At 31.1% G+C, this 27,437-nt stretch overlaps 1 protein-coding gene across 4 annotated transcripts; it reads left to right on the top strand.

Annotated features, from left to right (window-relative positions):
* LOC111698583 (NADPH oxidase 5) lies at positions 1 to 26,277 on the top strand. 4 transcript variants are annotated; one of them, XM_023468947.1, is made up of 36 exons: positions 1 to 445; positions 6,697 to 6,781; positions 7,489 to 7,578; positions 7,988 to 8,092; positions 9,572 to 9,626; positions 9,725 to 9,781; positions 9,930 to 10,045; positions 10,443 to 10,508; positions 11,209 to 11,266; positions 12,041 to 12,142; positions 12,392 to 12,440; positions 12,699 to 12,729; positions 12,792 to 12,888; positions 12,956 to 13,043; positions 13,465 to 13,570; positions 13,860 to 13,996; positions 14,346 to 14,415; positions 15,116 to 15,234; positions 15,785 to 15,926; positions 16,238 to 16,484; positions 16,922 to 17,043; positions 17,990 to 18,056; positions 18,534 to 18,601; positions 19,183 to 19,241; positions 19,832 to 19,902; positions 20,506 to 20,573; positions 20,749 to 20,841; positions 21,345 to 21,411; positions 22,356 to 22,480; positions 22,817 to 22,901; positions 23,129 to 23,235; positions 24,640 to 24,736; positions 25,005 to 25,070; positions 25,476 to 25,511; positions 25,654 to 25,756; positions 26,090 to 26,277. In XM_023468947.1, exons 1-35 carry the CDS (start codon positions 109 to 111, stop codon positions 25,747 to 25,749), a joined length of 3,384 nt encoding a protein of 1,127 aa, XP_023324715.1. In that variant the 5' UTR covers positions 1 to 108; the 3' UTR covers positions 25,750 to 25,756; positions 26,090 to 26,277. The 4 variants fall into 4 exon arrangements, with proteins under 4 accessions (XP_023324715.1, XP_023324716.1, XP_023324717.1 ...); XM_023468948.1 differs by having other exon boundaries at positions 12,041 to 12,138; positions 12,388 to 12,440; XM_023468949.1 differs by lacking the exon at positions 1 to 445 and adding an exon at positions 1,324 to 1,604.
* Positions 26,278 to 27,437: the final 1,160 nt, after the last annotated feature.

Genomic DNA, 27,437 nt, shown 5'->3' on the forward strand with positions numbered 1-27,437 from the left:
AAATGTTGACAATGAACCGGCTGAAAACTATAAAATAAAAGATGGTTCTTGTGACTAAAACTAGATTCTGAAACTAGGAAGTGATTGTGATAACAGGGTTTGAGGAAAATGGAGAATAAGGGTTATATTGTTGACCAGCTGGCTGGAGTCCTGCTAGACCAAAACAAACCTGACGGTCAACCGGATCAAGAGAACAACCTGGAATCCTTCAACGATGAAAGTCTGAAGGGTCATCAACTTAATCAAGGACTTCGGTATCATCAAGGAGTTCTGATAAATCAAGGACCTCAGTATAGTCACGGACTTATTCAGACGAATCAAGGACTACAGTCTAGTCAAGGACTGATTCCGATGAATCAAGGACTCCGACTGAACCATGATGAAGTTGATCAAAGTTTAGTGGTGAATCAAGGAATAAAGTCAAGTCAAGCAATTCATAAATCAGGTAAAATCAAATTGATTGATTCTCTATAACCCGGCAGAACAAGTGGAGGAAAATACAAGTGTAATTTTAAATGACCCTCTATGCAAAGATGGAAATACCCTGTTCACAACACTACCCTTAAAAGCTTTGTTTGATCAAGTCTTTTTCAGGCCATATTTTGCGGTTCTCTGCGAAATGGCTTGCTTTCTAGAAGCAATAGGGAACTTATCAGAATTTAACACTTTTCTCAGAAAAACGACAATATTTTCAACATTTTTGATCAAATTAAGGTTTTTACGGTACAGTTGTAAATCGGGCTTTACCATCTTTGTATGGAGGGTCACTTGAAATTACGGTTACAGTCCTTCTTCAAGCAACACTAGAAAACAGGAGGAGCGTACACAGGAATTGTCCGCAGGGGACTCAGCTTTTAACTTTCAAGAAGTGTGGAGGGTTGGCCATATATAGTGTACGCTCTATTTTTCTGTTCTCATACTCCATTGCAGAGGGAAAATATAATTTAAAACTAAGCATCACTTTTAAAGAGAATATGAATAAACTTTGTAATAATACCTTTAGATGTTATAAAAATTGAGAGGTGGAAGCCAAGGGAGGGGGGTGGGGGATGTAATCTTTAATTAAATTTACCATAACCATCAATATTACTGTATGTATTGCAAATGCAACGCAGACAAATTTAGACTTTATGACTTCAGAGTTTGTTGTAAAAGTACAGGAAAAGGGTGATTGTATTTTGTAAAAGTGATTTTGTGCTTATTTGATGATTCAAATATATTTCTAACTACTTGTAAAGAGAATTTTAGATTACTAAGATCATATTTCAGACCACTTCTAGTTTAAGCTGAAACTAATCAATTTATAAATCTAAAAATAATAGTTTGTATCAAATAAGATGCATTGACCACCAGGGGAGAAAAATCAAAACTGAGATAAATTTTTTAAACTTAAATCATTTTTACATCGCCTGTTTTATAAAGTTCTTGTTGTATAACCTAGAGTTTATATTGTCAGTGTGTGTAATATCCAGTTATATTTCATATTGTTCGGCCTGAGTAAGGGAGATAATAATTTCATGTCAACCAGGGGGATAATTTGACCAGGGTTATAAACTGTGATAAAGAGGAATACACTTTATTTGAACCAAATAAACGTGGAAAAGGTAAAACAAAACAAAACAAAATTTTAACAAAAAAATAATTTTAAATTTTGCCTAGAGTGACCATTATTATATTGTTTTTAACGTCGAGAAACGTTCCAAATAATCAAAAAACAGTAATTTCTGTTTTTAGGACTTTTAAACATTGAAACATCCCAGAGTAACAGAAATCAATTTTCCCTCCGATTCAATATGAAGTGTACCCTTTACATTACAACAAATATTTCAGCGTTCAATTTAGTTAATATTGTATAACTCGTTTTTTCAAAGATCCCTAAATTACTAAATATAAAAAATAAATTTATAACTCTTACAAGACGAAATTGCAATTTTTGGATTTTAGAGCTATGAAAGGGCGCGAAGTACCCTCAATTCTTTATCAATCGACAGACACACGAAAGAAACAGACAAACAGATTGGTTAAATAGATACATGGATAGATGAACAGACTGCCGGGATATGACGTAGACCAGTTTTTACAAAAGATTTGCACATCTTTACATCATTTACCATGTAAATTCCAAGTTGTGTTTTGCTCCTTCACTTTGGAGATTGTAGCCAAACCAAATAAAAGCCTGAGATTGATTGAGTAATCTGTATATTCTCAAAACTGCATTTTTACGCCGGTTTAACGACGAGTTTGAACATTAAACCTTTATTGCAAACCAATTTTTCACGATTTTCGCTTTTGGTTTAAAAAATGATAATTCATGGAACAACTTTTAATTTATCAATATTTAACAACTTTAATAAATAAGGGTTTAGTAATTACGTGACGCTTGGAGACGCTTGTCCTTCAACATTTCAAGATTATTCAGTTTTATTGAATTTTTGTTTAGATGATTATATTATATTTTTTTCAACACACATTTAGATTTGTAATCATTACAAATATATTAGGTTTCCAGAAGCCGAATTCAAGAATTTGAGCCGCGGTTTAAATTTGAGACGCAGATCTAATATGGTTGGTTCCACTTAAAATTGTATTCAATGTTTCAATATTTAAGCCGGCGCTCAATTAAATTCGGTTTTTGGCGGATTTGATAATGATGATATTTTTATCTGAGCTGTGTCAGAATTTAATGAATTTGAGCCGCGTCTTAAATCCGCCAAAAACCGGTTTCAATTGAGCGCCGAATTAAATCTTGAAACATTGAATACAATTTTAAGTGAAACCAACCATATTTGAGCCGCGGCTTAAATTTAAGCCGCCGCTCAAATTCTTTAAATTCGGTCTCTGGGAACTTTAGAATGGATACACTTTAATCCTGACTTCTTGATCCAAATATCCACTGTGGAAACTTTTAATTTTTGTCCTAATCCACTCTTTTTCTCTCTTTGTATATCCGTTAATTGGGTGGGGTGGGGGGAGAGGACTCAGTCCTAAGCTAGGGTTAATACCCCTAGAAATCTTAGTCTTCACTTTAGAAGAGGGGGCTTAGATGTTAGCATTCTCAATTTTGTATACGCCCCTAGTTTTGACCACAGCCCCCCCCCCTCCTGTGTGAACCCCTGTTCCCAATATGCTTCCGACATTTGACATTAAACAAATATCTGGCTTAATTGTCTTTATGTCTAGTATTGGACATTTTAACTTTAATTTAAATATGTACAGGGTGTCAATAAATAAAGGGGATCAAAAGGATGTTTATGACTTTTAAAAGGTTTAAAAAAGATTTTTAAGTTTAGTTCTACATTAATAACAGTTAAGAATAAAACGCGAAAAAATGTTAAGTTTATATAATTATTATTATTTATAGTCTGACTACGTGCTTATAGCGTAACAATTAATTAGTTTATAAATGCGTAAAGGAATTGAGTCTTTGCCACACACTCTGATTTTCTAATCACTATATCTCTAGAACCAAATGTTGCAGACCTTAGATATTTCAAACTATGAATTCTGTTAGATCAAATAATCTGAGTTTGAAACATCAAAGGTTTACAACATCGAATTCTAAAGATATTGAGGTTTAAATATTTGATTTTGTTCCAAAGACTCAATTCCTTTAGATAAATATTAATTTGAATTTTATCGTTTTTCATACACTTTTAAGATAATCTTGCAAGATTATGTTAATCTTGAGATTATCAAAAAGAGAGGATCAAGCATTAATCCCGATATCCACCATTCTAAAGTTTTCAGCTCTGAGCTGGGAACTTTTGAATGGTGGATATCGAGATTAATGCTTGATCCACTCTTTTTCTTAATCTCCAGATTAAATATTGCTTGTTTTCCTCTCCAGATTAATTAACAGATCGGGATTAAGGATATCACATTCTTAAGTTTTCAGCTCTGGACACATTTACATATGTATAACGCGCGCTTATTTTCAAACAAAACAAATATATCAGGTTTCCCGAGGTCTTAACTTTTGTGCGAGATAGAGCTAATCTACAATGCTTAAACTCTATCTAAATCCTTTGTGTCAGCTTATAGATTTGAGGAATAAGTTCTTGATCTTTCTGCAGAGTTCTGAACAACTGATATTTGTATAATCGCTTGATCCTTGGACCAATAACATAAAATGTCTGACCTCTAAGACCTTTAATGAAAATAGACACATTTAAACTACGTAATTAATTTGAATTCGGGCACAAGATAAGTGGTTCAACTTAAACTACATAGTTCAACTAATTCTAGCTATTTAATAATTTTGTCCCCAGTGTATCTTCTAAATCTTAAAATGAATCTAGATTGTATATACCCGCTAGTCAAATCACAGCAATGCGCAATGTTTAAATCTTCCCGGAAATTATCATTTTCCTAAACATTTCACTGTTTTCCACAAAAAAAAAAATAATATTTGATTCCATCACAAATGGCTTTATTATATATAAAATAATACAAACATTTGGTTCAAATTTCATTACGAACTCAGAATTAAATAATTGGATAAATTGATTTTTATTCAATTATGAAGAATATTAGTAGTCTGATGAACCATATGTCATTGGTATTAGAAACCAAACATCACTGAAATAAAATATACATACACACATATATTTATAAAGTAGTTCTCTTTGTTTTTTTGTATGTCTTATCATACCTCATGAAACCCTTGAATGATTTGCCTCAAATTTTAATAGACCAAGGAAGTGTTCTTATATTGGTTTAAGCAGTTAAAGGGAGTGTTCGCGAAAATTGAAAGGCGGTTATTGGCATAAGTAGAAAAATTATCGATGGCGATCACTTCTCATCTATCTGTTGCGTCCAAAAGGGGGAAAATGTTAAAAACCACTCATGCCGAAGATGCAAAATAAGAAAGTTGCAACATTCGACTCGGATCGTAAAAAAATAAATTTAATTCGAAACAAATAATTGAGATAATACAACCTATAATCATCGATTTTTTTTCGACGCATTCGTATATAGTTGATATTTTACAATATTTTAATGATTTTTTAAAAATTAATATTTCGATTACAACTCGTTTTCAGGGCTGGCGCTGGATTTTCGAACATTCATTATCAAAAATCCTCGAAACAGGAAGAAATGTTTTCAAAAGTAACTCTCAGATCACAAAAAGTAAAAAAAATACTATCAAATATCAACTTCATACGAATGCGTCGAAAAAAATCGATGATTATAGGTTGTAATTTCTTTGTTTAGAATTAAATTTATATTTTAATATCCGAGTCGAATATTGCTACTTTCTTAATTTGTATCGACGCTACGTTCTTCGGTATGAGTCTTTTTTAACAATTTTCTCCTTATAGACGCTACAGATAGAAGTAAGATTAGTAGCGATCACCATCGATAATTTTTCTACGTAAGTCTATACATCCTTTCAATTTTCGCGAACACTCCCTTTCAGCAGGGTAACTATTGTAGGAAAAAACTTTGTTTCCATTTTAAAGCTGGTATCAAATAATGTACGATTATATAAAATATGGAAAAAACTTAATAAACAAAATATAAGATTAACAAGAACTTTTAGGTCTCATTTTATAATAACCATGACTTTTCATTTTTCGTCTGTTCTTTTTTCCTTTGTTGTCGATGAATTTACTTGCAATTTTGTAGATTTTATTTTTAATTGATCAATAGTTTAGAATAGAAAAACAGTTAGAGGGGGCATTTTGAGATCCTGAGCGGCCAAAACCAACCTGGGACCATGCCATAAGTTTTTGACAAACAAAGAGAAAAGAGTTCATAAATTCACTTTTGCATGTTTCTGGAAAAAATACATTATAAAAAACCGTAATGCTGCATGTCTAGTCTCAAATTTTTATCACTTCTAAAATTGTTGAATCTGAAAAACCATCTCATATATTGAAGTAAAGTCTTGATATCTTTTAATTTTTACAATTTGTGAAAATTTGAAATTTTGATAATTCACGAACAAAAATGAGAAAATCTGCGAAATTTAAGAATTAGTATCTAATGATGTACAGATAGAAAAAATAACAACGGATTTTATAAAAGACCTGGTGTCCCAGTAGACCTATACATTTCAGGTATCCCAGTAGACCTATATTTTATGGTGTCCCAGTAGACCTTTATATTCTATGCGTCCCAGTGGACCCATCTATTATCTATTCTTTGTGTTCCAGTAAACCTATATATTCTAAGCGTCCCATTAAACCTATAAATTCTATGGGTGTCCCAGTAAACCTATATATTCTAGGTGTCCCAGTAAACCTATATATTTTATGTGTCCCAGTAAACCTAAATATTCTAGGCGTCCCAGTAAACCTATATATTCTATGTGTCCCAGTAAACCTATATATTCAATAGGTATCCCAGTAAATCTATATATTCTAGGTGTCCCAGTGGACCCATATATTCTAGGTGTCCCAGTAAACCTATATATTCTATGTGTCAAAGTAAAACTATATATTCTATGTGTCCCAGCAGACCTATATATTCTAGGTGTCTCAGTAAACCTATATATGTTATAGGTATCCCAGTAAACCTATATGTTCTAGGTGTCCAATAAACCTATATATTCTATGTGTCCCAGTAAACCTATATATTCTAGGTGTCCCAATAAACCTATTTATTCTATAGGTATCCCTGTAAACCTATATATTCTAGGTGTCCCAGTAAACCTATATATTATATGTGTTCCAGTAAACCAATATTTTCTAGGTGTCCCTGTAAACAAATCTAAACCTCTAATGAAGAAACAATCCAAGTTGACCCTTCAAGCTAATAGAGAGGCGGAGAGGTCAAGGTGAAACATTTTTGTCCCATGCAGTAAAGTATACTGTACAATCAAATTATCGTTTCATCTATAGTAATCTCTGTATGGATGTTTGGATGTCCTATTCGAGGGAATTCTCGACTGATTTTTCTCCAATTTAGATTAAGTAACTCGTAAGAACCACGGAAATGTTCTTAGCTTGATTTCTTTTTTAAGGGTTTACTTTTTAGCAAAATTTCAGTAGGTTAGGTTGTATATGAATTATACTTTTGAAACAGAATATCAATACATATTTGATTTCCATGTAAATTTTACATTGTACAACTAGTAGGACAAATATGTACACTGTAAACTATTCAGCTAGTAGGAAAATGTTAGCAAAATGTGAATTTTATACTACAAGGGTTTCTCAATCGTCTTTGCAAGTTAATAAATGACAAGGAGATCTTATCAGCGTTTAAAATCTAATTTGTAACTTTAAAATTTACATTGTTACTTATAACATATTGAGATTGAGTTTTTTTTACTAATCTGTAAATAAGTAAGTAAGTAATTCACATTGACATTGTCATTGACATTTGTTTACTTGTATATCCTGAACCCCTGAACCGATTTGTTTTAGGTTTGTAAATTCTAAATGTAATTTGGATTTATTGGGGAAAACTTAATATGCCAGTCAACATTGGGGTTCCAAGCTTGTAAATTCATAAAATTTACAATTTATTTATACCTTTCAGATGTCTGGTTGCAATACGGAAATCTGCCATGGAAGTATCCTCATCTTCTACTTTAGAGGAAGCACATTTAGAGCGCCTCCTGGCGGACAGGTAAATACAATGGCGGAGAGCGGACAGGTAAATATAATGGCGGAGGGCGGACTGAAAGGGGGCGGGGACGGACTGATAAACAGAATGGCGAAGAGGGGGTGGGGAAAGGTAAACAAAATGACAGTGGGCGGGGACGGACTGATAAACAAAATGGCGAAGGGGCAAGGTAAACAAAACGGCAGAGGGCAAGAACGGACAGATTAAAAAGGTGGCGGAGGGGGTTTATATTTCCATAACAAAGTAGCTGAGGACGGAGGGTTATTAAAATAGGTAAGATCTCTTCCACGATTTTTCAAAAATCAATAATAAGGTCCTCATTTCGAGGCTTTAACCATTACAGGATTTCTTACTATAGTATTCATCATTTTTGGGAAAATATTTGGAAGTGAAGAAAAACTTAAAATTTTAGAGATTTTTCTGCAAACCTGTTCGGACTGTTTGATCCTGAATCCCTGGGGTTTATTAAGCAGGAGGATTGGGTCGGTCAACTTAAATATGCGCTCAACACCAGGAGGTAATTCATATAAACTGTAGAATAATTAAAAAATATATATACCCTGATAACTAGAAAATTATGGAATAGAAATTCGACTTTTAGACTCAAGTTCCCAAGTTATGACTTTAAATAGTTTAATGAACATGAGGCTCAGCAATTGTGTAATGTAATTTTGTAAACAGACCAATTTTACTTAATAAACATCGATAAAGATATTTGCTTTTTACAACATCAAATTATTGCCTTAATGTCGTCTTGATATTCTACAGTTTTCTGGTTAACACTGAAATCAGACTAATGTGTATTTCAATCATAATCAAACACTTTTGCGAAATTATGAAAAATAAAGGTATGGGGGATAGATGTTGTGTACACATAAAACAGTAACGGACTCATTCATTTAAACAATAATAAAGATTGTAAACAAAATATTTCTTTTGAAGGATAGAAGAAGTTGGCTTATTTACTAACTATTCTTAGTTTCAAGGGACTGTTAAGGAAAAAATGAAAGGGGGTATAAGCTGAAAGCTAATCACTGTAGCTCTTGATAGCGACCCATGAAAGTTTGATGTTCCTGTCTCGATAAATTGATATAAAACTGTGTTAAAATTATACGAAAGTTCATATATGTAAAATTTAGAAAATCTTAAACTTAAATCACGTGACCAGAACTATCTCCAATGGTAGAGCAGTATACTGGTCACGTGTCTCCGCCTGTTTCACGTGACCACCTTACTGCACTGCCATTGGTGGAATTTCTGGTCAAGTAATACGGACGTATATATAATATTATGAATTAAATCTATTAAAAATAGAAATAACAAATATAAAATTAGAATTGGAGTAAACCTAAGTTACAACTAGCTTTCTCTGGGATATCATCGTTTTCAGATAGGTTGCCTATTTGCTGAATTTGATCTATCTAAACCCACTACTTTTATACAAAATTGTATATATATTAATTTTCGTATAAATTTGACACAGTTGTATATCAATTTCTCGAGATAGGAACATCAGATATAACTTTCATGGGTCGTGATCAAGAGCTAAATTAATTAGCTTTCAGCCTATACCCCCTTTCATTTTTCCTTTACAGTCCCTTTAAACCGGTTCCAGCAGTAGTTCTAATAAATGTAAACAACCCTAACCCCCTACCTTTAGTGTACCTACCTTGGTTTGCCAGATCACTCCATGTTCTTTTTAAATACGCGTAAAAGTTGATTATATGAAAATTACAAAACACAGGAATAATAAAAGGCATACAGTTTTATCAATTTCTTAAGTCCAACGTTAAAAAAATTGGGAATTGAAAATGCTTTTGGTGACAAATGAAAATGTTTTTAAGGCATTTGTAAACAAACCATTTCACAAACTTTTCATTAAAATAGCAATACGGATTTTTTTTCTAAATGTTTTTATTTCTTGAAGATTTTATCTACAGATCTAAAATTCTACAGATCATAATTCTTAACTTAAAATATTTTTTCTTTTCTCTAGTGGGACATTAAAGCAGAGAAGTTTTATATATATGGAGCTAATCGATCTTTTAGAAGTAGGTTATTTATCGTTATTATTATTATTGTCATTATTGATATTGATATTATTATTGTTATTATACATCATTTTTATTATTATTATTATTATTATCAGGCCCTGGCGTACCTAATCTGCAATGAGTATCATATAACCCCGGATAAGTTCTATCAGGTTTTTTTTCATCAAATCATTAAAAACATTTTGCGATAGGAGTTTTTATATGCATAGTATGCTGTCATAGGATATCATATAAAATATTAATATATTGTTTTGCTTGATTAAAACAAATATGATGATTTAAATTTTTTTATTCTGAAAGATCTGGGTGTGCAAGGGTAGTGCCAGCAAGCTGTTGAAGTGTATGGACAAGAATATGGACGGAGACGTGACTGTTGAGGAGTTCATGGCCTTCCTTGTTACCCTCACTAGCAAACAGTAAGCTAGCTATAGCTACGTACAAGATACTACACTTTTTAAATACTTTTAGGGAATAATAAAGGAACTCAACTTCAACCATAATTATCTTATCGTTATAATCTTTGCAAAGATATTCATCATCATGTTGCAAAAGATAAAATTCTCTTTATTCCAGATCAAATGTATTTTGGTCAAAAACAATGGTGTTTGATAAAAATATGTAATCTAGCTCAATAATATATCTCTTTAATCATATATATATTCGTTATTTTTAGCTGGCAAAATTGCTAAAAAAATCGAAATATTTTTTTAATTAGAAATTTCTCCACGGGCGACACCGGACATTTTAGCTAAACAAATTGAAACAATCTTTTTTTTAAAGTAAAAAAGTTAAAAATAAATTGATTATTTTTAGTGAAAATTCTACACTTACCCCGGAGAATCTGGCTTGGTTAGAGGTCGTCTTCAGAGAAAACCTAAAGTAATACTTTTATAGATATCCTTAAATTAGAAATTATTTATCATAAAGCAAGATATTTGAATTTACAAAGATTACATTATTTAATTGTGGACGGTAAGGGAGTACTGTAAAACAAAATAGTTGGCGGAAGGCTGAACCAGATTAGAAATGAAACGATGGAGACCACATTAAAAAAATTAAAACTGGACAGAATAAATTATATTAGAATTGTAGATTAATTCGTTTTCATTTGATCATAATTCAATCTTTCTGAAAGAAAATTTGATTTAAACCTTGAAAATGTTGCATACCTGATGGAGACCGGCGCGGAACCTTTGAAAGCTTTATCCGAGTAACAATGAGAAAGATATTGTCGTTATTCTAATTTGGAAAGAGAATAATTACTTATTTGCCTTCCATGTTTTTGTCAATGATATGGTGGACCCGAAATAGAAAGTTCTTCATTTCATGATAAAAGACAAGGATATATCCATCAATTTTGCTCAAATGTTTTCTTGGTACCGTTGTGAATCGGAATTGTAAAGCTATAAAGGAAAAGGTCACTTTAAGTTACCTCTACAGTCTTTTTAAGTAGAAAATCGGTTCCTTCTCTGGGATTTAATTAAAGTAGTTGACAATCAATGCATGATGCAATCATTGTTTATCTTATACACCCCTAAACTTTTCGTAAACACTCTCTTTAAACAAGATGTTTGTACAGGCCTGGACAGCAGGAGTTCACCGTCGACGAATTTAAGAAGATTGTTCCATCAAAAAATGTAAGAATTAATTTTGAAAATATCAGAGAAATAATTTAGGTTTTTTAGGCGTTTATCATTTAGATTCTCTGTCTTTAAAAAGTCTGTTTTACTTGATTACATTTCTGGGAAAATAATTTGAAGTTAGAGGAATTTTAGATTATTAAATGTTTAACAACTTAAACACAAAGTAGTTTTAGATTAATAAACAACCAACTTAAGCCAAGTCATTCAAAAATAAATTAAGCGATGCAATTATATATTTTCTGAATTATTATTTAAATTAAATTTCTTTAGAAAACAATTCATTGAAACACATCATACATTTTACAAAATTAGAATCTAATTATAATTATATAATCATATAGAGCACTGCATACTAACTAAACAAATTTAACTTTTGCTGTACATGAGGTTGCAGGCCAATTAAAACATGTTGTACAATCTTTTTTCATTCACATATGTACATTCAAACAAATTGTTTCGTTTTGATTGTGTACGCTTGCAAGCGATAAAAATATATTTGGCGCAAATCCGAATCTTGATCATTCTCTGGATCTGAATGGATTTGGATCCATATCCGTGTCTAGATCCGTATCTATAGTACACAGCTAGTTGTACACGAATCTGGATCGTATCATGATCAAATCGGCAAATGAAATCAATCCGAACCGGATTTTGATGATTAAGAGGCAGGCTGATCCCATCAGAAAAAGCTTTTTTTGTTGCATTGTAGAGGTTTTTTTTTGTAAATGTCCTTCTCTGCATTTATGAAAAATCTGTTTAAATATTTAGAAATATTTCCTGGAACGTGCGTTTACAATCTTCGACAAGGATAAGTCTGGAACTGTGTCGCTGGAAGAGTTCCTTGAAACTATGCAACAGTTTGCGACTCAGGAACAAATATTTGTCGACAAATAAAATAATCTGTTTTAAACTGTGGATTTTGTTAACTTTTATTTAATGAGAAAAATGTATAATTCGTTTCAATGGAAATTGTAGAGATAGTCTTTGTTGTTTAAATCATTAATGTTATTTTGTTTGTTTTCGTGCAATTGTTGTTGTTGTTGTTGTTGCTTTATGTTGGTATAGTTTGTAGTCGAAGATGTTGTTATGGTCTAGCTGTTTAATATTTGACTAAACCAGGATGATGACGATAAAATACATTTCCTATTCAAAGTTTATGATCCTAACGGTAAGTACCCATGCAGCACATAATACTATGTTATAGTTTCTTGAGACATACTATTTCATGATATTCGAATAGAAAAAGAATAAATATTTAAATTCATTTAGTTTATACAGCATTACAAAACTTCTTTCTCTTAAACCTCATCATTACATGCTGAAAAGTTATCCTTTACAAAAACATTAATACGATTTCAAGAAGAATAGGAAAAACTAAGTTGAAATAAAGCTAAAATTATTTTAAATGTTTTCTTATATTTTCTAGGCGATGGGGTCATAGATGAATCCGAACTTTGGTAATTATACATTTTATTTTAAATCCCTCAAAATATTGTTTTCAATTTTTTTCTTTCCCCAGTGAGGTGTTAAAGGCCTGTATGGCTGAAAGTGGAATGAAGTTTGATGAAAAAGAAGTTTTTAATCTGGCTAAAGCATTATACGATGACTCAGTCAAGGTAATCAGTATTGTTACCCCATCTATTGTAAAAAGTAAAATCTGTGAAATGTTTTATTATTTTTAAGGAGGGTATGGCAGGAATAACAGCTGACGATTTGAAAGAGCAGTTCCAGCGACATGAAGGACTTTTAGAAAATCTTACATTAAATATTGGTATTTTTACTTTTAAAGTTTTTCATTAAAATGATGATGATTGAACGTTATCCCCAGTTTTCCACATTTTTTAATTGTATTACTGAACAATTATTTAACATTTTAAACATTAATATATTTTCATTTTGGATGGCCTTAAGTTTATTTTTTATTTTTGTATATTTCTTGAATACAGGTTAAATAAGTTTTAGTCCTAGGTTATTTTTTTTTGTTGGGGGGGGGAGACGGGGGTGATGGTGGAGATAGCATCTAAAGCAAATAAAATATAGATAATATTCAGGTGTTTCATCATTCATGGAAACACTGTGGAGCATGTCTCTGGATTAAAGAATGGCTTCAAAACTAATTTTAAACTTGAATTTCTAAGTTCTTTTCAACAATTTCCAGAATTTGAATGTGGAAGTAATTTTGTTTTGTCTAGGAAAATGGTTGGTTCCTCCCAAACCTCGAGCTAAGAAATCTTTACTAGACAATGTTAAAGATCTTATTCCTCATTATCTATCCATAACATTCATCATGAATAATAGGTAAAAATGTGTTCAAATCTTACTTTACTATTCAATAAAAAATAAGAATTAAGTTTTTTAAAACAACCCTTTTTTTGTTGAGATAAAAAAATTACAGATTTTTCTTTCTTCGTTGATGGAATTTCAAAATATTTTCATACCAATTTTATGGCGTCAACATTTTTTACTCTGAAAACCAAATAAGCAAACAGAAAACACAAATAAATATATAGATTGCAATCCATTAATGCTTTTCAAAGATATTACTAAAAGTTATTTTTTAAAGATGTTGATGAAGATTTATTTTTAGGTCTTTTTTCCTGTTCAGTTTATTCCTGATCCTGACAAATATTGGTTTGTTTATCTCCCGTGCAGTACACTTTAGATACTTCCCTATGCTCAATGGTTTCATACCAAACCCATTCTATATGCTTTCTAGGGCTTGTGGTAGGAATATAACTAATTATTGAGTGAAAAATAAAAAATATTGAGATTAAATTTTGTAACTATGTGTAATTTGCAAAAAAAATTGTTTTAAAAAACTTAAAAATATAGAAAATTTTGGGGAAATAAAAAAAAGTTTAAATTTTGTTTAAACTGTTTGCAACTACTGAAAAAGTTGTTAAATTATCAATTTTTTGGGTGAAAAATATCAAACCAATTGAGTAATTATGAAACCGGCAATATCAAAACTTAAATTGATAAGAAAATATTGGTAACTTTGGAAATATTATGAAATAAGTATTTTTATAGTATTCATAAAAATTGCCAGATATAATAAAATCATTTACTTTAGGTCGAACTTTACTGTTCAACTCAGCTATTCTTCTTGTTCTAGTTCTTAGATATTCCTTGACAGCTTTAAGGTAAAAAAATCATTAGTTTTTTTCACTAAAGGCACTGATTATTCGCCTCAAACTTAATAGTATCAATCCCAATATATGTATAAATGTAAGTGTAACCTGATATGTTAATCCGTTTCTATTTCAAACTACCAATTTTGCAGGATCATGATGTCAAGCTTTATAATATTAAAAATTAATATCATGATGATATTGAGATGATAAATATATTTGGAATAGAAAATTATAATAAATTTTTAAGCGATTAATCAGTTTCTTTGAGTAATCAGTTCCTTTGGGTAATCAGTTCCTTTGAGTAATCAGTTCCTTTGAGTAATCAGTTCCTTTGAGGGATCGGTTTCTTTGAGTAATCAGTTCCTTTGAGTAATCAGTTCCTTTGGGTAATTTAAATTGTTTCCTTACATCTGATATTTGAAGCATGGATAATTGATCATTGATGAATTAAATTCTATATTTCAAACTTAAATTTTTTTTAATCTAACACAATGCATAATTTGAAATATTTAAGGTCTACAGCATAAGGTTGCAAAGATAAAGCAATTAGAAAACTGGAGTTTGTGACAAAGACTCAATTCTTTTGGCAAAAAAAATGATTCCTATTTCAAAAGAATTTCCTTAAAACATATCTATATAGTTCAAATTCAAGTCCATACAATAAGCAAAATTAAATTTTAGATTTTTAGGTAAAACATTTTTTCTCTAGGAATCTTGGTTTAGCGGCTTTTCTACCCTTGGATAATAATATTCTGTTCCATAAGAAACTGGGTCAGCTTATCTTCTACCAATCCTGGCTTCATACCATCATGCATCTTATCAACTTCGGTATACAAAATAAAGCAAAACAAAATATAAAACAAAATTAAACTGAATTAAACTAAATTAAACAAAAAAAAAATTTAAACAAAACTGAACAAAATTTAACAAAATAAATTTTATAAATGAAATTAAATTAAATTAAAAAAATGAAACTAAATTAAACAAAATTAAACAAAATTAAACAAAATTAAACAAAATTAAAACAAAATTAAACAAAATTAAACAAAATTAAACAAACTTAAACAAAATTGAACAGAATTAAACAAAATCAAACAGAATTAAACAAAATAAGCAAAAGAAACAAAGTAGAACAAACTAAATCAATATAAAACAAAATACAACCAAACAGAAAAAGGAACAAAAAAGATATTCTTATTAAAATTATTGGTTACAGCAAAAAACTGATTCAGCTTCATCGTTCTTTCTCACATTAAATTAATTCAGTTGAATTCGTCTGATTCAACTTAAAAAAATCTATTGATGAAAATGACAATAGTTATAATATTGATGATGATAATAACAATAATAATGATTAAAATAATAAACTTATATTTAGGTATAAATATTATGCCTGATCCAGTAAGATTTGTCCAGCTATCAGCTGATTACTGGTCTGGACCTGACAGTAACTGGACAACCCTAGGTTATAATCCACCTCCAGGCTGTATTCTAGTCAGTGTTAAATCAGAGGAAGCCAGGTAAACCAGGGATCCATGCAACTTTATATACCTTTGTCAGATGGACAACAGTACTATTTACACCTTTGTCTGATCATCGACAACGACGACATTTTCTTACCTAAATATTGTTAACAAGGAACTCCATGCACATGGTTCCCGCAGGTATTTAATTTTCAACTAATCACACAAAGATTACAGAAGGAAAATACATCTACAGTTCCTTCTATGTTGAAGTTAGTCAAGTATTTTGTAGAATAAATCTCATAAAATCCCTGAAAATCCACGTAAATCCACGTAAATTGAAGAGAAAGAAATATTGATGATTTTAGGGATTGTGTCCGACCTGAGCAATATTTTCCCAACTCTAGTCAATACAATCCGGAGATAACAATATGTGAATCCTGTCCTACCAACTCCACTACTTGGAGCTATGCGTCCTGGATACTGACCTGGGAGCCCGGAGTATTCGGTATTATCGGAGGGATTGCTAATCCTACCGGAGTAGCACTCATCATCATCCTCACAGTGATCACATTCGGATCCTTGTCTTATGTCAGGAGAAGTGGATATTTTCAGGTTTTTTTCATCCAACCTTTTTTTTTTGACTATCTTCGAATTCACAATCTACGACATTGGTTCCCTCCTATACAACTTGTTTTGTAAATTCCATGTGACATTTTATATTGTTCCTAAAAAAATATTTTTTCCTTAAACTACAACTAACAAAGGATTTGAGTCTTTGCCACAAGTTCTGATTTTCTAATCCCTATTTCTTAGCAACCCAATATTGTAGACCTTAGATATTTCAAGCTATGAATTCTGTTAGATCAAAAAATCTAAGTTTGAAATTTAAAAGTTTTTATCCATCAAGTTGCAAAGATATAGGGATTAAAAAATTTGAGTTTGTGACAAAGACTCAATTTCTTTGTTTATTTTCCTTTTTTTGACATTTCTTTTTGATTCCTTTCGAAATTTTTAGTTTGTTCCCGTTTAAACTTTGTTTTTGTTGGTAGGTTTTTTACTTCAGCCACCTGCTGAACTTCTTCTACTGGATACTCTTGATCCTGCACGCTCCTGAGTTCTGGAAATGGATTATTATCCCTGGCTGTATATATATACTAGAGATTATATACAGGTCATCAATACGTAAACAACTCAAAAAGTTTTGAGGGATTTATTTGAATTGCATTTCCTTTTTGCCGCAAACTCATATTTTCTAAGCCTAATATCTGTTCAACCTGATGGGTTCAAACCTTTGATTTTCAAACTTAGACTATTTGATCCGACAGAATTCAAATATCAAAGATCTATGCCATCGGATTGCAAAGAAAAAGGAATGGGTAAATCAAAGTTCGTGGCAAACAAAAACTTTGCTCCTCTTAAGGATAATAACCATTTGTACAATTCAGCTTGTAAAGAATGTCATAAAATTTTCAGCAAAGTGTTTGACAAAATATGTTATTTATTATTGCTTCTGTACCATTTTTATACTTTTAACCGTGAAGAATTTATAGATATTTTCTAATGCATGGCAATTAACGAAAGTTTTTAAATTGCTTTTTTTATGCACTTAAAGTTTATATTTCCGTTGTAAAAGTGGAGAGCAAAATTTGCAAAAGAAATTGAGTCTTTGCCACAATCTCTTTGCAACCTGATGGTGTAAAATTTTGATAATTCATGCAGCTTTAAATATTTGATCTAACAGAATACATAGTTTGAAATATCTAAGGTCTGCGACATATATAGGAATGAGAAATCAAAGTTTGTTGCAAAGAACCAATTTAAAAAAAAATGTTTTCGCATCTGCAGTGGTCCCCATAAAACTATTATAAAGACATTTTTTAAAGCTGTCCGAAGAACATTAGAACAAGGCAATTGTGCGGGGTGCACGAACCCATTTTACTTAATAGGTTAATTTTCATGCTAATACAGTAAAAATATTTGTTAATAACAACATTAGATATCCAAGATTGTTTAAATGCCGTCTATCTATTACACAGCTTTATGGGAATCACAATACAGTTTACATTGTACTAAAATTATTTAATATAGGTTTAAACATTAATGAATTGAATATTTAGGGTGACCACAAGCTTTCTAGGACATGGGAAGAGTAAAATTATATCTGTAGTTACATTCCCGTCAAAAGTAAGATTTTTGAAGATGTAAGATTTATTTATAACTAGAAATTCTAGGCGCTTCGCGCCCTTTTTCTAGGCTTTTAGGGCGCTTCGCGCCCATCTTCTATTTAAATTGTGAACATGTTCTTTTTGTTTACATTTAAAAAACAAAGAAGAAAAAACTTTTGTGGATTTAAAAAAAAAAATTCGCGGATTTTCAATAATTTAAATTTTTTTACAAAATTAAAAACCTTTGAAACAAATTTTTTTAATTTCTATCAGTCATAAACCTTCCCTGTGGTCACGTGATGTCCCACAAAAAATTTGGGCCCGATCGGTTCAGCCGTTTTGACGTTTATTGGATACAAACAAACAGACAGATTTATATATAGATAGAAGGTGGTTGAGGGCAAAAACTAGGTTAAAGGGGGAAAAGTAAGATTTTACATCTACATAAACAAGGAGTTGCAAAATATATTATGTCTAATTTATTTTTATTTTTAAGGTGACAAACCTGATAATCAGTCGACCTGCAGGATTCAACTTTAATCCCGGAGATTGGGTTTTCATCAAGTTAGTATTTTACTGATTTTCCTAGTTTACAAGATCGGAAAGATAATACCTTGAAGAAAGTTTAGAAGTTTATTTTGCAATTTTTTGTTAAATTGTCAAAATTTTCGGTTATGGGCGCCCTTTGAACTTAAAGAGTATAATATTATGCATAATTGTTCTTGTTTATAATGTTTTCAAAAATAATCCAATTTAGAAGAAAAATTTGAATTTAATTTAGGGAAAAGTAAGTTTATCAGTTTAAATTATATATAGGAATCATCATAATTCAATTTAAAACTTAAATAAAAAGATCTTTATATATACATATATATTTATCTTTTGCGTGATGTCGCTGAATATTTGAAAATTACAATTTTAATGCACAAAATTTACCATTTGAAATGTTGGGGCATGGAAAACCGAACGGTTGTGGTTTTTGGCTACCGGAAGACAAAAAAGCTAAAATGTGACATGGAAGGAAAAATGTTGTGACTTATGGGCGCCTGCCTTCCCCCGCTCGATGAAGTAGGACTCAAGTTATGTAACGTTCGAAAGTGTTTAATAAAGTTCTAAAACCTTGATAAATGTTTTTTTATTTCCAGGATTCCTGATATAGCAATGTTTGAATGGCATCCTTTCACTATAAGCTCAGCCCCGGAAGGTAAAACATTAGCAAAATCTACAACAAGAAGGATTGTAAACTTAATTTGAATTTACTCTTCAGTCAATGGATCAAATTTGAGCCGCGGCTTAAATATGGTTGACAAATCTGTACAACTCATGAACACTTTTTAAAGCGCACTTCTGAGACCGAATTTAAAGAATTTGAGCCGCGGCTAAAATATGGTTGATTCCACTAAAAATTGTATTCATTTTTTCAANTACTATACTATACTATACTATACTATACTATACTATACTATACTATACTTTACTATACTATATACTCTTCAACCTGTAAGTGTAAGCCTTTAATATTCCAAACTTTGACTATTTGATCTAACAGAAATCATATCAAAGGTTCACGACATCAGGTTGCAAAGTTAAATCGAGTTTTCTGTTCCTGTGCTGACTCCAGATAGAAAAAAAGAGTTTATTCCATTACGTTTATTAATTAGCTTATTATCGAGAAAGTGCCTTTTTGAAGCTATTGACTTGAGTTGCATACACTTTACATGGTCCTGAGCTATGAAACATTTTAATTAATATTAAAGGGAAATGTATTTTCTTTAAAATTTTGATTAATTTCAGTTCAAGACACATTCACTGTTCATATCCGTGGTGTAGGGGAGTGGACGATTAAACTGTTTAATTACTTCGAGGAAAATATTCAAATTATTATTTTTACATAATTTATCATCTGACTAGCTTGGAAACCCAGATTTGCCTATATATATTATATATCTTTATAATAAAACAAGACATTCGAATATATATATGTTGTGTATAGCCGGCAAAACGGCTGGACCGATTGGGCTGAAATTTGTGGACACTTATGGGTGGCCTGGGGGTGTTATAGACTAATAAAAACTTGAAATTAAAAAAATAAATTTCAAAAATATATATTGATATTTCAAACTGCGAATTCTGCCAGTTTGAAACAGTCAAAGGTACAACTTCAGAATAAAATTAAGAAAATTATAATTTTTAAGGAAATTTATCAGTTTCTTTAGTTTTATAACGCGCTAAAAAAGACCTTAGAATAAGTAAATTTTTCACTATTCATGTTTTTTCCCATTTTATGCAATAACATTTATCACAATAATACACTTTTAATTTGAATTGAAAAATAACATAATTTTAGTTCTATTTCTATCTATCTCACTGTGTCTTGCTGCTTTTCTGGTTTTTATAAGAAGCTCTTTAATTATATAATAATTGCAAAATATGCAAAATATTTGAAAAGATTTGAATATTGTATTCAGAATAATCTGCCAAACTTAATAGAAAATCCCACGACATCAAGACTTAAAAAACTAACACAAAGGAGGAAGTAAGTGCATTTTAATTTTGTTTACATAAGTCAGGAAATTTTATTTAATAGTATTCAATAACTTGGAATTTGTCAGTTCCTATATAAATAATATCAAATATTGCAAAGATTTGATAGAATTTTGCATTTAAAATATTCTAATAAATCCCCGAACGTATATTTTGTACTGTTGTAGCCCGAAGCCCCCTAAAGTTACGTCAGAGTTCCAGGATTTAGCTCAACAGCTGGGAACTCCGAACTCCGAGCGGAAACAAGAGAATACAACAACGTAAGTTTAAAGAAAACATTACTTGTCTGATTCTAGATTGCTCATGCAATATCTGCACCTTCAAACTTACAAGACACTAAAATGGTTTTTTAAACCCTTTGTTTATTTGGAGTTTATGTTTTTTCACTATTGTCTTACTTATATAATACCTATATGCACTATGCACTTTATTAAAACAGTGTCTCATTGTCTTATTTATAATCAGGAGCAGATAAAGAATTTAAGTGAGGGGGTGGTGGTGCTAGATTGATTTCTGAACAAAAGTATTCAGATTTATAAGCAAAATAGTTTTTTTTCCTGTTTTGCACTAGGGTTTCTTTCCCTTCAGTGCTATTATGAAGGTATTCTGAAATCTCAGGGGGGGGGGGGGTGAAGGTCGTGCCGCCCCCCTATATCCGCCCCTGTAATTATAATACCAATGTTTGCGTATGGACTTTATGAAATCAGTGTCTCAAAGTCCCACTTAAACCCCGGGCACTTCAGCTAGTATAGAATATTTCTAGAATTGATATTCCGCAACAGAATGGACAGAAGCATGGGAAACTATCAAAATTAAAACAGTCTATCCAGGTAAACTAAACATGATCGAAGAGAATAGTAATGGTCGAATAAATAGGTTTTCTAGAATATTTCCTGTAAGAAAATGAAACGTAACAGACTAAGCTTTTCTTTTGGCTAGAAAGTTAAATGATGATCTCTTTTGATTTATGTTGGCAGTCACTTCATTCTGTATACGGCCTAGGGTTTCCAGCTAAAAGGAAAAATCGTTTCACGAAAATTTCGTATTTTTCGCAAATTTTTTTTTTGCGACCATTTCGCTTTGTTTTCGCATTTCGTTCGCTTCAATCTGTTTAAAATAGAAAATGCGAAAATTTCGCGAAAAAATCATGCGCAAATTTCGCGAAAAAGATATTGCAAAAATTTTGCAAAAAAATCATGCGAAAATTTCGCATTATTGATATCAAATTCTCTTCATCAAATGTTTGTTAAAGTTAAGGAAGAGAAATTGTTTATATGACATAATAAACTTCAAATATTGAGCTTTCATGCAGAGCAGAAAATTCCACATGTTCTTTTAAGCAATCAATTGTTGCTGCTGTAAAGCTCATGGTTTTTTACAAAATTTTCGCATTTCGTGATTATATTTTCGCAATTTGCATTTTCGCATTTTTTCGCGAAACGTTTCGCTGGAAATCCTAACGGCCCCTTTTTTATATTCATGTTGACGGTATCTTTATTTAGATCTATGCAGACGGTCCCTTTTATTAAGATCTATGCAGACGGTCCCTTTATTTAGATCTATGCAGACGGTCCCTTTTATTAAGATCAATGCAGACGGTCCCTTTATTTAGATCAATGCAGACGGTCCCTTTATTTAGATCAATGCAGACGGTCCCTTTATTTAGATCTTTGTAGAAAGTCTCTTTATTTAGATCTATGTAGATGGTCCCTTTATTTAGATATATGCAGACGGTCCCTTTATTTAGATCTATGCAGACGGTCTCTTTATTTAGATCTATGTAGACGGTCCCTTTGGTTCTCCATCTAGTAACATATATCGAGCAGAACATGCTGTTCTCATAGGAACAGGGATAGGGATCACTCCCTTTGCATCAATTCTTCAATCCATTATGAAAAGGTAGAGATCACTTCCTTTCTATCCCTTCTTCTTTGTATCCAATCTACATTAAATCTCTTTTATAAAAAAATAACTTCTTGCAGCAAGAGAATCGGAAAACCTCTTAAACATCTATTAAGGGGAGTGTTTAGGAGTTAAAAATTTATTTACTAATTACGGTTAGTTCAACTATATAATTCACATGAATCCACAGGTTCGGTTGATATCTACGGTTCTAGAGAAGAAGATAAACTAGTTGTAGCTAAATAGGTCAACTACATCTATGCTACTCCGAGCTCAAAGATTTAAAAAGGTTGTTTGATTGTTTGATTTGTCTATATACAGTTGTATGTTTAGGTATAAGCAGGTGAAAAGGATGTGTCCAAACTGTGATTACACCTGGTCAGATGATATGACAACCCTCATGGTTAATCTAAAAAAGGTAAGTTTTTAGGTTAATTTTTTTTTTTTTTGATTTCCCTTTAAAAGTTTATATCTTGTCTAGAGGTTGATTTCTTGGTTGATTTTTATTTCTTGTTAAAAGTTGATTTCTTGGGTAAGGTTGATCTCTTGTTGGAGGTTAATATCATGTTTAAGGTTGATTTCCTATTTAAAGTTGATAATCTTTTTAAGGCTGATTTCCTATTTAGGGTTGATTGTCTATTTAAGGTTGATTTCTTCTGGATAAACCGTGATCAGACAAGTTTTGAATGGTTTGTTAAACTCCTGACTGAACTAGAGATGGAGCAAGCAGAGACAGGAGGAGAGATCGGCAGGTAGACAAACTCTTGTAGACAACATATGTAGACAATACTATTTATACATCATGTATACAACATGTAGACAACATTATTTATAGACAACATTACTTCGACAACATGTAGACAATATAATGTATATAACATGTAGACAACATGTAAACAACATTAAATAGACAACATCATGGAGACAACATTATGTGGACAACATCATGTAGACAGCATTATGTAGAAAAAATCGTGTAGATAACATCATGTTAATGACACCATAAAAATAACATCATGTAGACAACATCATGTAGACAACATTTTGTAGACAACATCTGGAAGAAAACATCTTGTACAAAACATTATATAGACAACATCATGTAGACAACATTATGTGGACAACATCATGTAGAAACTATTATGTAGACAAAATCGTGTAGATAACATCATCTTAACGACACCAAGGAAATAACATTATGCAGAAAACATCTTGTTTGAAAATATCTTGTAGACAACATTTTCTTGAAAGCATCATGAGACACCATCATGTCTACAACAAATTGTAGACAAATCTGAACATAAATTATGTAGACAACATCATTTATGAATATCTAGGTTCCTGTATAATATATGGCAGTGGATACTGACCATCATGAATTAATTAATATATAGGTTCCTGGATATACATAGTACTGGATACTAATTAAAATCGAGGTTCCTGAATATATATATTACTGGGTATTAATGAATATCTTTGTTATTGGATACACATAGTACTGGATATTGATGAATATCAAGGTTCCTGGATACACATAGTGCCGGATACTAATTAATATCTAGGTTCCTGGATATACATAGTGCTGGATACTAATTAATATCTAGGTTCCTGGATATACATAGTACTGGATATTGATGAATATCAAGGTTACTGGATATACATAGTGCTGGGTACTAATTAAAATCGAGGTTCCTGAATATATATATTACTGGGTATTAATGAATATCTTGGTTATTGGATATATATAGTATACTGGATATTAATGAATATCTAGGTTCCTGGATATATATACTATATAGTGCTGGATATTAATGAATATCTAGGTTCCTGGATATATAAACTATATAGTGCTGGATATTAATTAATATCTAAGTTCCTGGATCTATATACTATATAGTATACTGGATATTAATGAATATCTAGGTTCTTGGATATATACTATATAGTGCTGGATATTAATGAATATCTAGGTTCCTGGATATATATACTGTATAGTGCTGGATATTAATGAATATCTAGGTTCCTGGATACATATAGTATACTGGAAATTAATGAATATCTAGGTTCCTGGATACATATAGTATACTGGATATTAATGAATATCTAGGTTCCTGGATATATATACTGTATAGTGCTGGATATTAATGAATATCTAGGTTCTTGGATATGCACATGTATGTAACCTCTGCTCTACAGAAGAATGATATGAAAGCTGTGATGCTTCAGCTCGCCATGGATTTACATCATGAAAAGGTAAATACATAAAACCAATAATGACCATTGGCCAATTCCTTTATCACCAGCAAAATCCTATTCATAAGGATTGTTTTTCGTAAAATTGTAATAAATCCCTTTATCAATTATTTGTAAAAATGAAATTACATAAACCCACGGTTTCAAGAATGAAAAACGTAAAAAAAGGTATGCCTAGCAATACTTGTTCATGCTATTTAGAGATAAACCATATAAAAAACAAATTTTAATAATATTTTTTTTATTTTAACACCCTGTAAAAATCCAGGAGAAAAGAGATCTAGTGACTGGGTTGAAATCTAGAATGAATGCAGGAAGACCAAACTGGAATAAGGTAACATTTTTTTAGTGATTTAATAAATTAATAAAATTATAAAAGGGGGCCAATTTGACACTTTGTGACACCAAATTTTGTACAGGCTTCGTTTGGTCCTAATAATTGAGATAGAACTTAGAAGGCTGAAATTTTGCATGCAGCCTCTAATTGTTGTCCTCTACATGGATCACTAAGAAAATACGGGAAAATACCCCTTTTTCACTCTAATTAAATTATTATAAGTTAATCAGACATGTTTTCATATTTTTTGCTACCACATAAGTCAAGCACTGATATAGACACATAAATCCGACCACCATTTTGACCTCCCTACGATAATGATCTCNCCTAATAGATTCTCATATAACTTCATCAAGTAAAAAAAAGTCAAGTCTTTTAAATAATAAAAAAATTATTTTGTAGGTTTTTTCAAAACTAAAAGCGGAGAATAGAGGAAAGGTAAATTTTCAGATATTATAAAATAAAACCAACGGATTTTATGCACATGTACTTTTATAAATTTTTACATGGTTTAATTCAAAAGATCAGATTTATGAAAACAAAAACAAACAAACACTATTTCACTGTTTCTTTCTTTCAGATCACCGTTTTCTTCTGTGGTAATCCTGCTCTAGCACGGGTCCTTAGACTTAAATGTGACGAATTCGGGTTCACGTTCAGGAAGGAGGTTTTTTAGACATCTGGTATATACTAGACCTATTCTTGTATTTCATTATACCCTAATATCATTTGGACTCATCCTGGTATCCTCTTATCATCCATTCAACCTTGTACCCTGATATCTTCTCGACCCATCCTTGCATTTCATTATACCCTGATATCATTTGGACCCATCCTGGTTTATTCTTAACATTCACACAACCTTGTACCCTGATATTTTCTCGACCCATCCTTGCATTTCATTATACCCTGATATCATTTGGACCCATCCTGGTTTATTCTTAACATTCACACAACCTTGTATCCTAATATTTTCTCGATCTATCCATGCAATACATTATATTCTTGTTCTTTAGGACATGTTCCCGAAAATTATGGAAACTGATTACTTCCCTCAAGCTCAACGATTCCTAATTTGTGGACACCCTGTTATAGTAGACCTTCGATCTTACAAACTATTTCAAATTCGGAGACATAAGAAGTTTGAAATATCACAAGTTTAAGCTGTAAGGTTTTATAACAAAGGAATAAAAAAAAAACAGTGTCTGTGGAAAATGATAAGTTTATAAAGATGGAAATTTGTGGCCAACGCCCAAATTTTTTTGCGTAGCATGTCAGCGCACAGCGCGGCATTGCAAAAAGCTGTCTTTTAAGCTGTGGTGTACAAAACTTATAGTTCAGAACCCTTTAAATACATTCACATTTATTTACATATTTTATATTAATGTTTTTTATTCTGTGTTTGTTTATATCATATATTATATACATATCAAATCATATATATTAAATCTATTGCTAATTAATAATTGTCAATTGAATACTCTATAACTAGGGTCTTCATTCTAACCTAAAATACTGATTCTAATTCAAATATTCACATTGAAAACCTAAAATAATTTTGAACCAAAAAGATTACAAAATAAATAAACTGTGAAACCTTTTTAGAAAGTGAGTCTCACTAAAATTGATGATTTCGTTACTAGAGAACTTATACTAATGAACGAAAAACCGACTAAACCCAATTTAAAATCTTGAAAATTAAATTTTATTCTACTATTACAAAAACTGTTTAAAAATAAAACATTCAATTTATTTCTTTTAATAAATTATCATATTTAGTGGGATACACTGTATATTTTATTGAACTTGCCTTTTATAAAAAAAATTAAATTTTGCCGCCATAAGCGATAGGTTCAAATACAAATTTTGTATTAATATTTATAAAGTTAAACATGTATACTGTATGCAGATTTTATTATAATTTGGTTAATAAAAAATGTTTTGACTGCAAAGTTTCGGTGTAAATATATTTCTTCCTGTTTTAGTCGTTTTAAAATTGAATATTTTTGTAAGATAAGTTTTTTTAAAAATAAGTTTATGTGCATTACAATGCTGTTTGTACATTTTAAGCAGACAAATCAAATATTTAGATGATTCTAGTTTTTTATAAGAGAATTTGTCGACAGTAAGCACCGAGTCGTGATTTTTCCTTTGCTGGAAAATGTACAAGGTGTCCCAGTTAGCAGAGGGGGATCGTCCTAGGTATACGCGGCATCCGGCATCTATATATAAACTTTACAATACCATCTTAAATATTTATTTCAAACCTTTACATAATTAACGAATAATTTAAAGATATCTGCGCGATTTTCAGAAAAGATTTGCGTCTTTGCCGGAAACTCGTCACGACTTAGATGCTTTAAA

This window comes from Eurytemora carolleeae, unplaced genomic scaffold (genome assembly GCF_000591075.1).
Source record: "Eurytemora carolleeae unplaced genomic scaffold, Eaff_2.0 scaffold297, whole genome shotgun sequence".
Classification (NCBI taxonomy): domain Eukaryota; kingdom Metazoa; phylum Arthropoda; class Copepoda; order Calanoida; family Temoridae; genus Eurytemora; species Eurytemora carolleeae.

Excerpts from the sequence above, each read along its gene's own strand:
- LOC111698583 (XM_023468947.1), top strand. The coding sequence starts at position 109 with ATGGAGAATAAGGGTTATATTGTTGACCAGCTGGCTGGAGTCCTGCTA. Across the intron at positions 7,579-7,987 it reads GAGCGCCTCCTGGCGGACAG|AGATTTTTCTGCAAACCTGT; the intron begins GTAAATACAATG and ends TTAAAATTTTAG. Across the intron at positions 9,782-9,929 it reads CCCCGGATAAGTTCTATCAG|ATCTGGGTGTGCAAGGGTAG; the intron begins GTTTTTTTTCAT and ends TTATTCTGAAAG.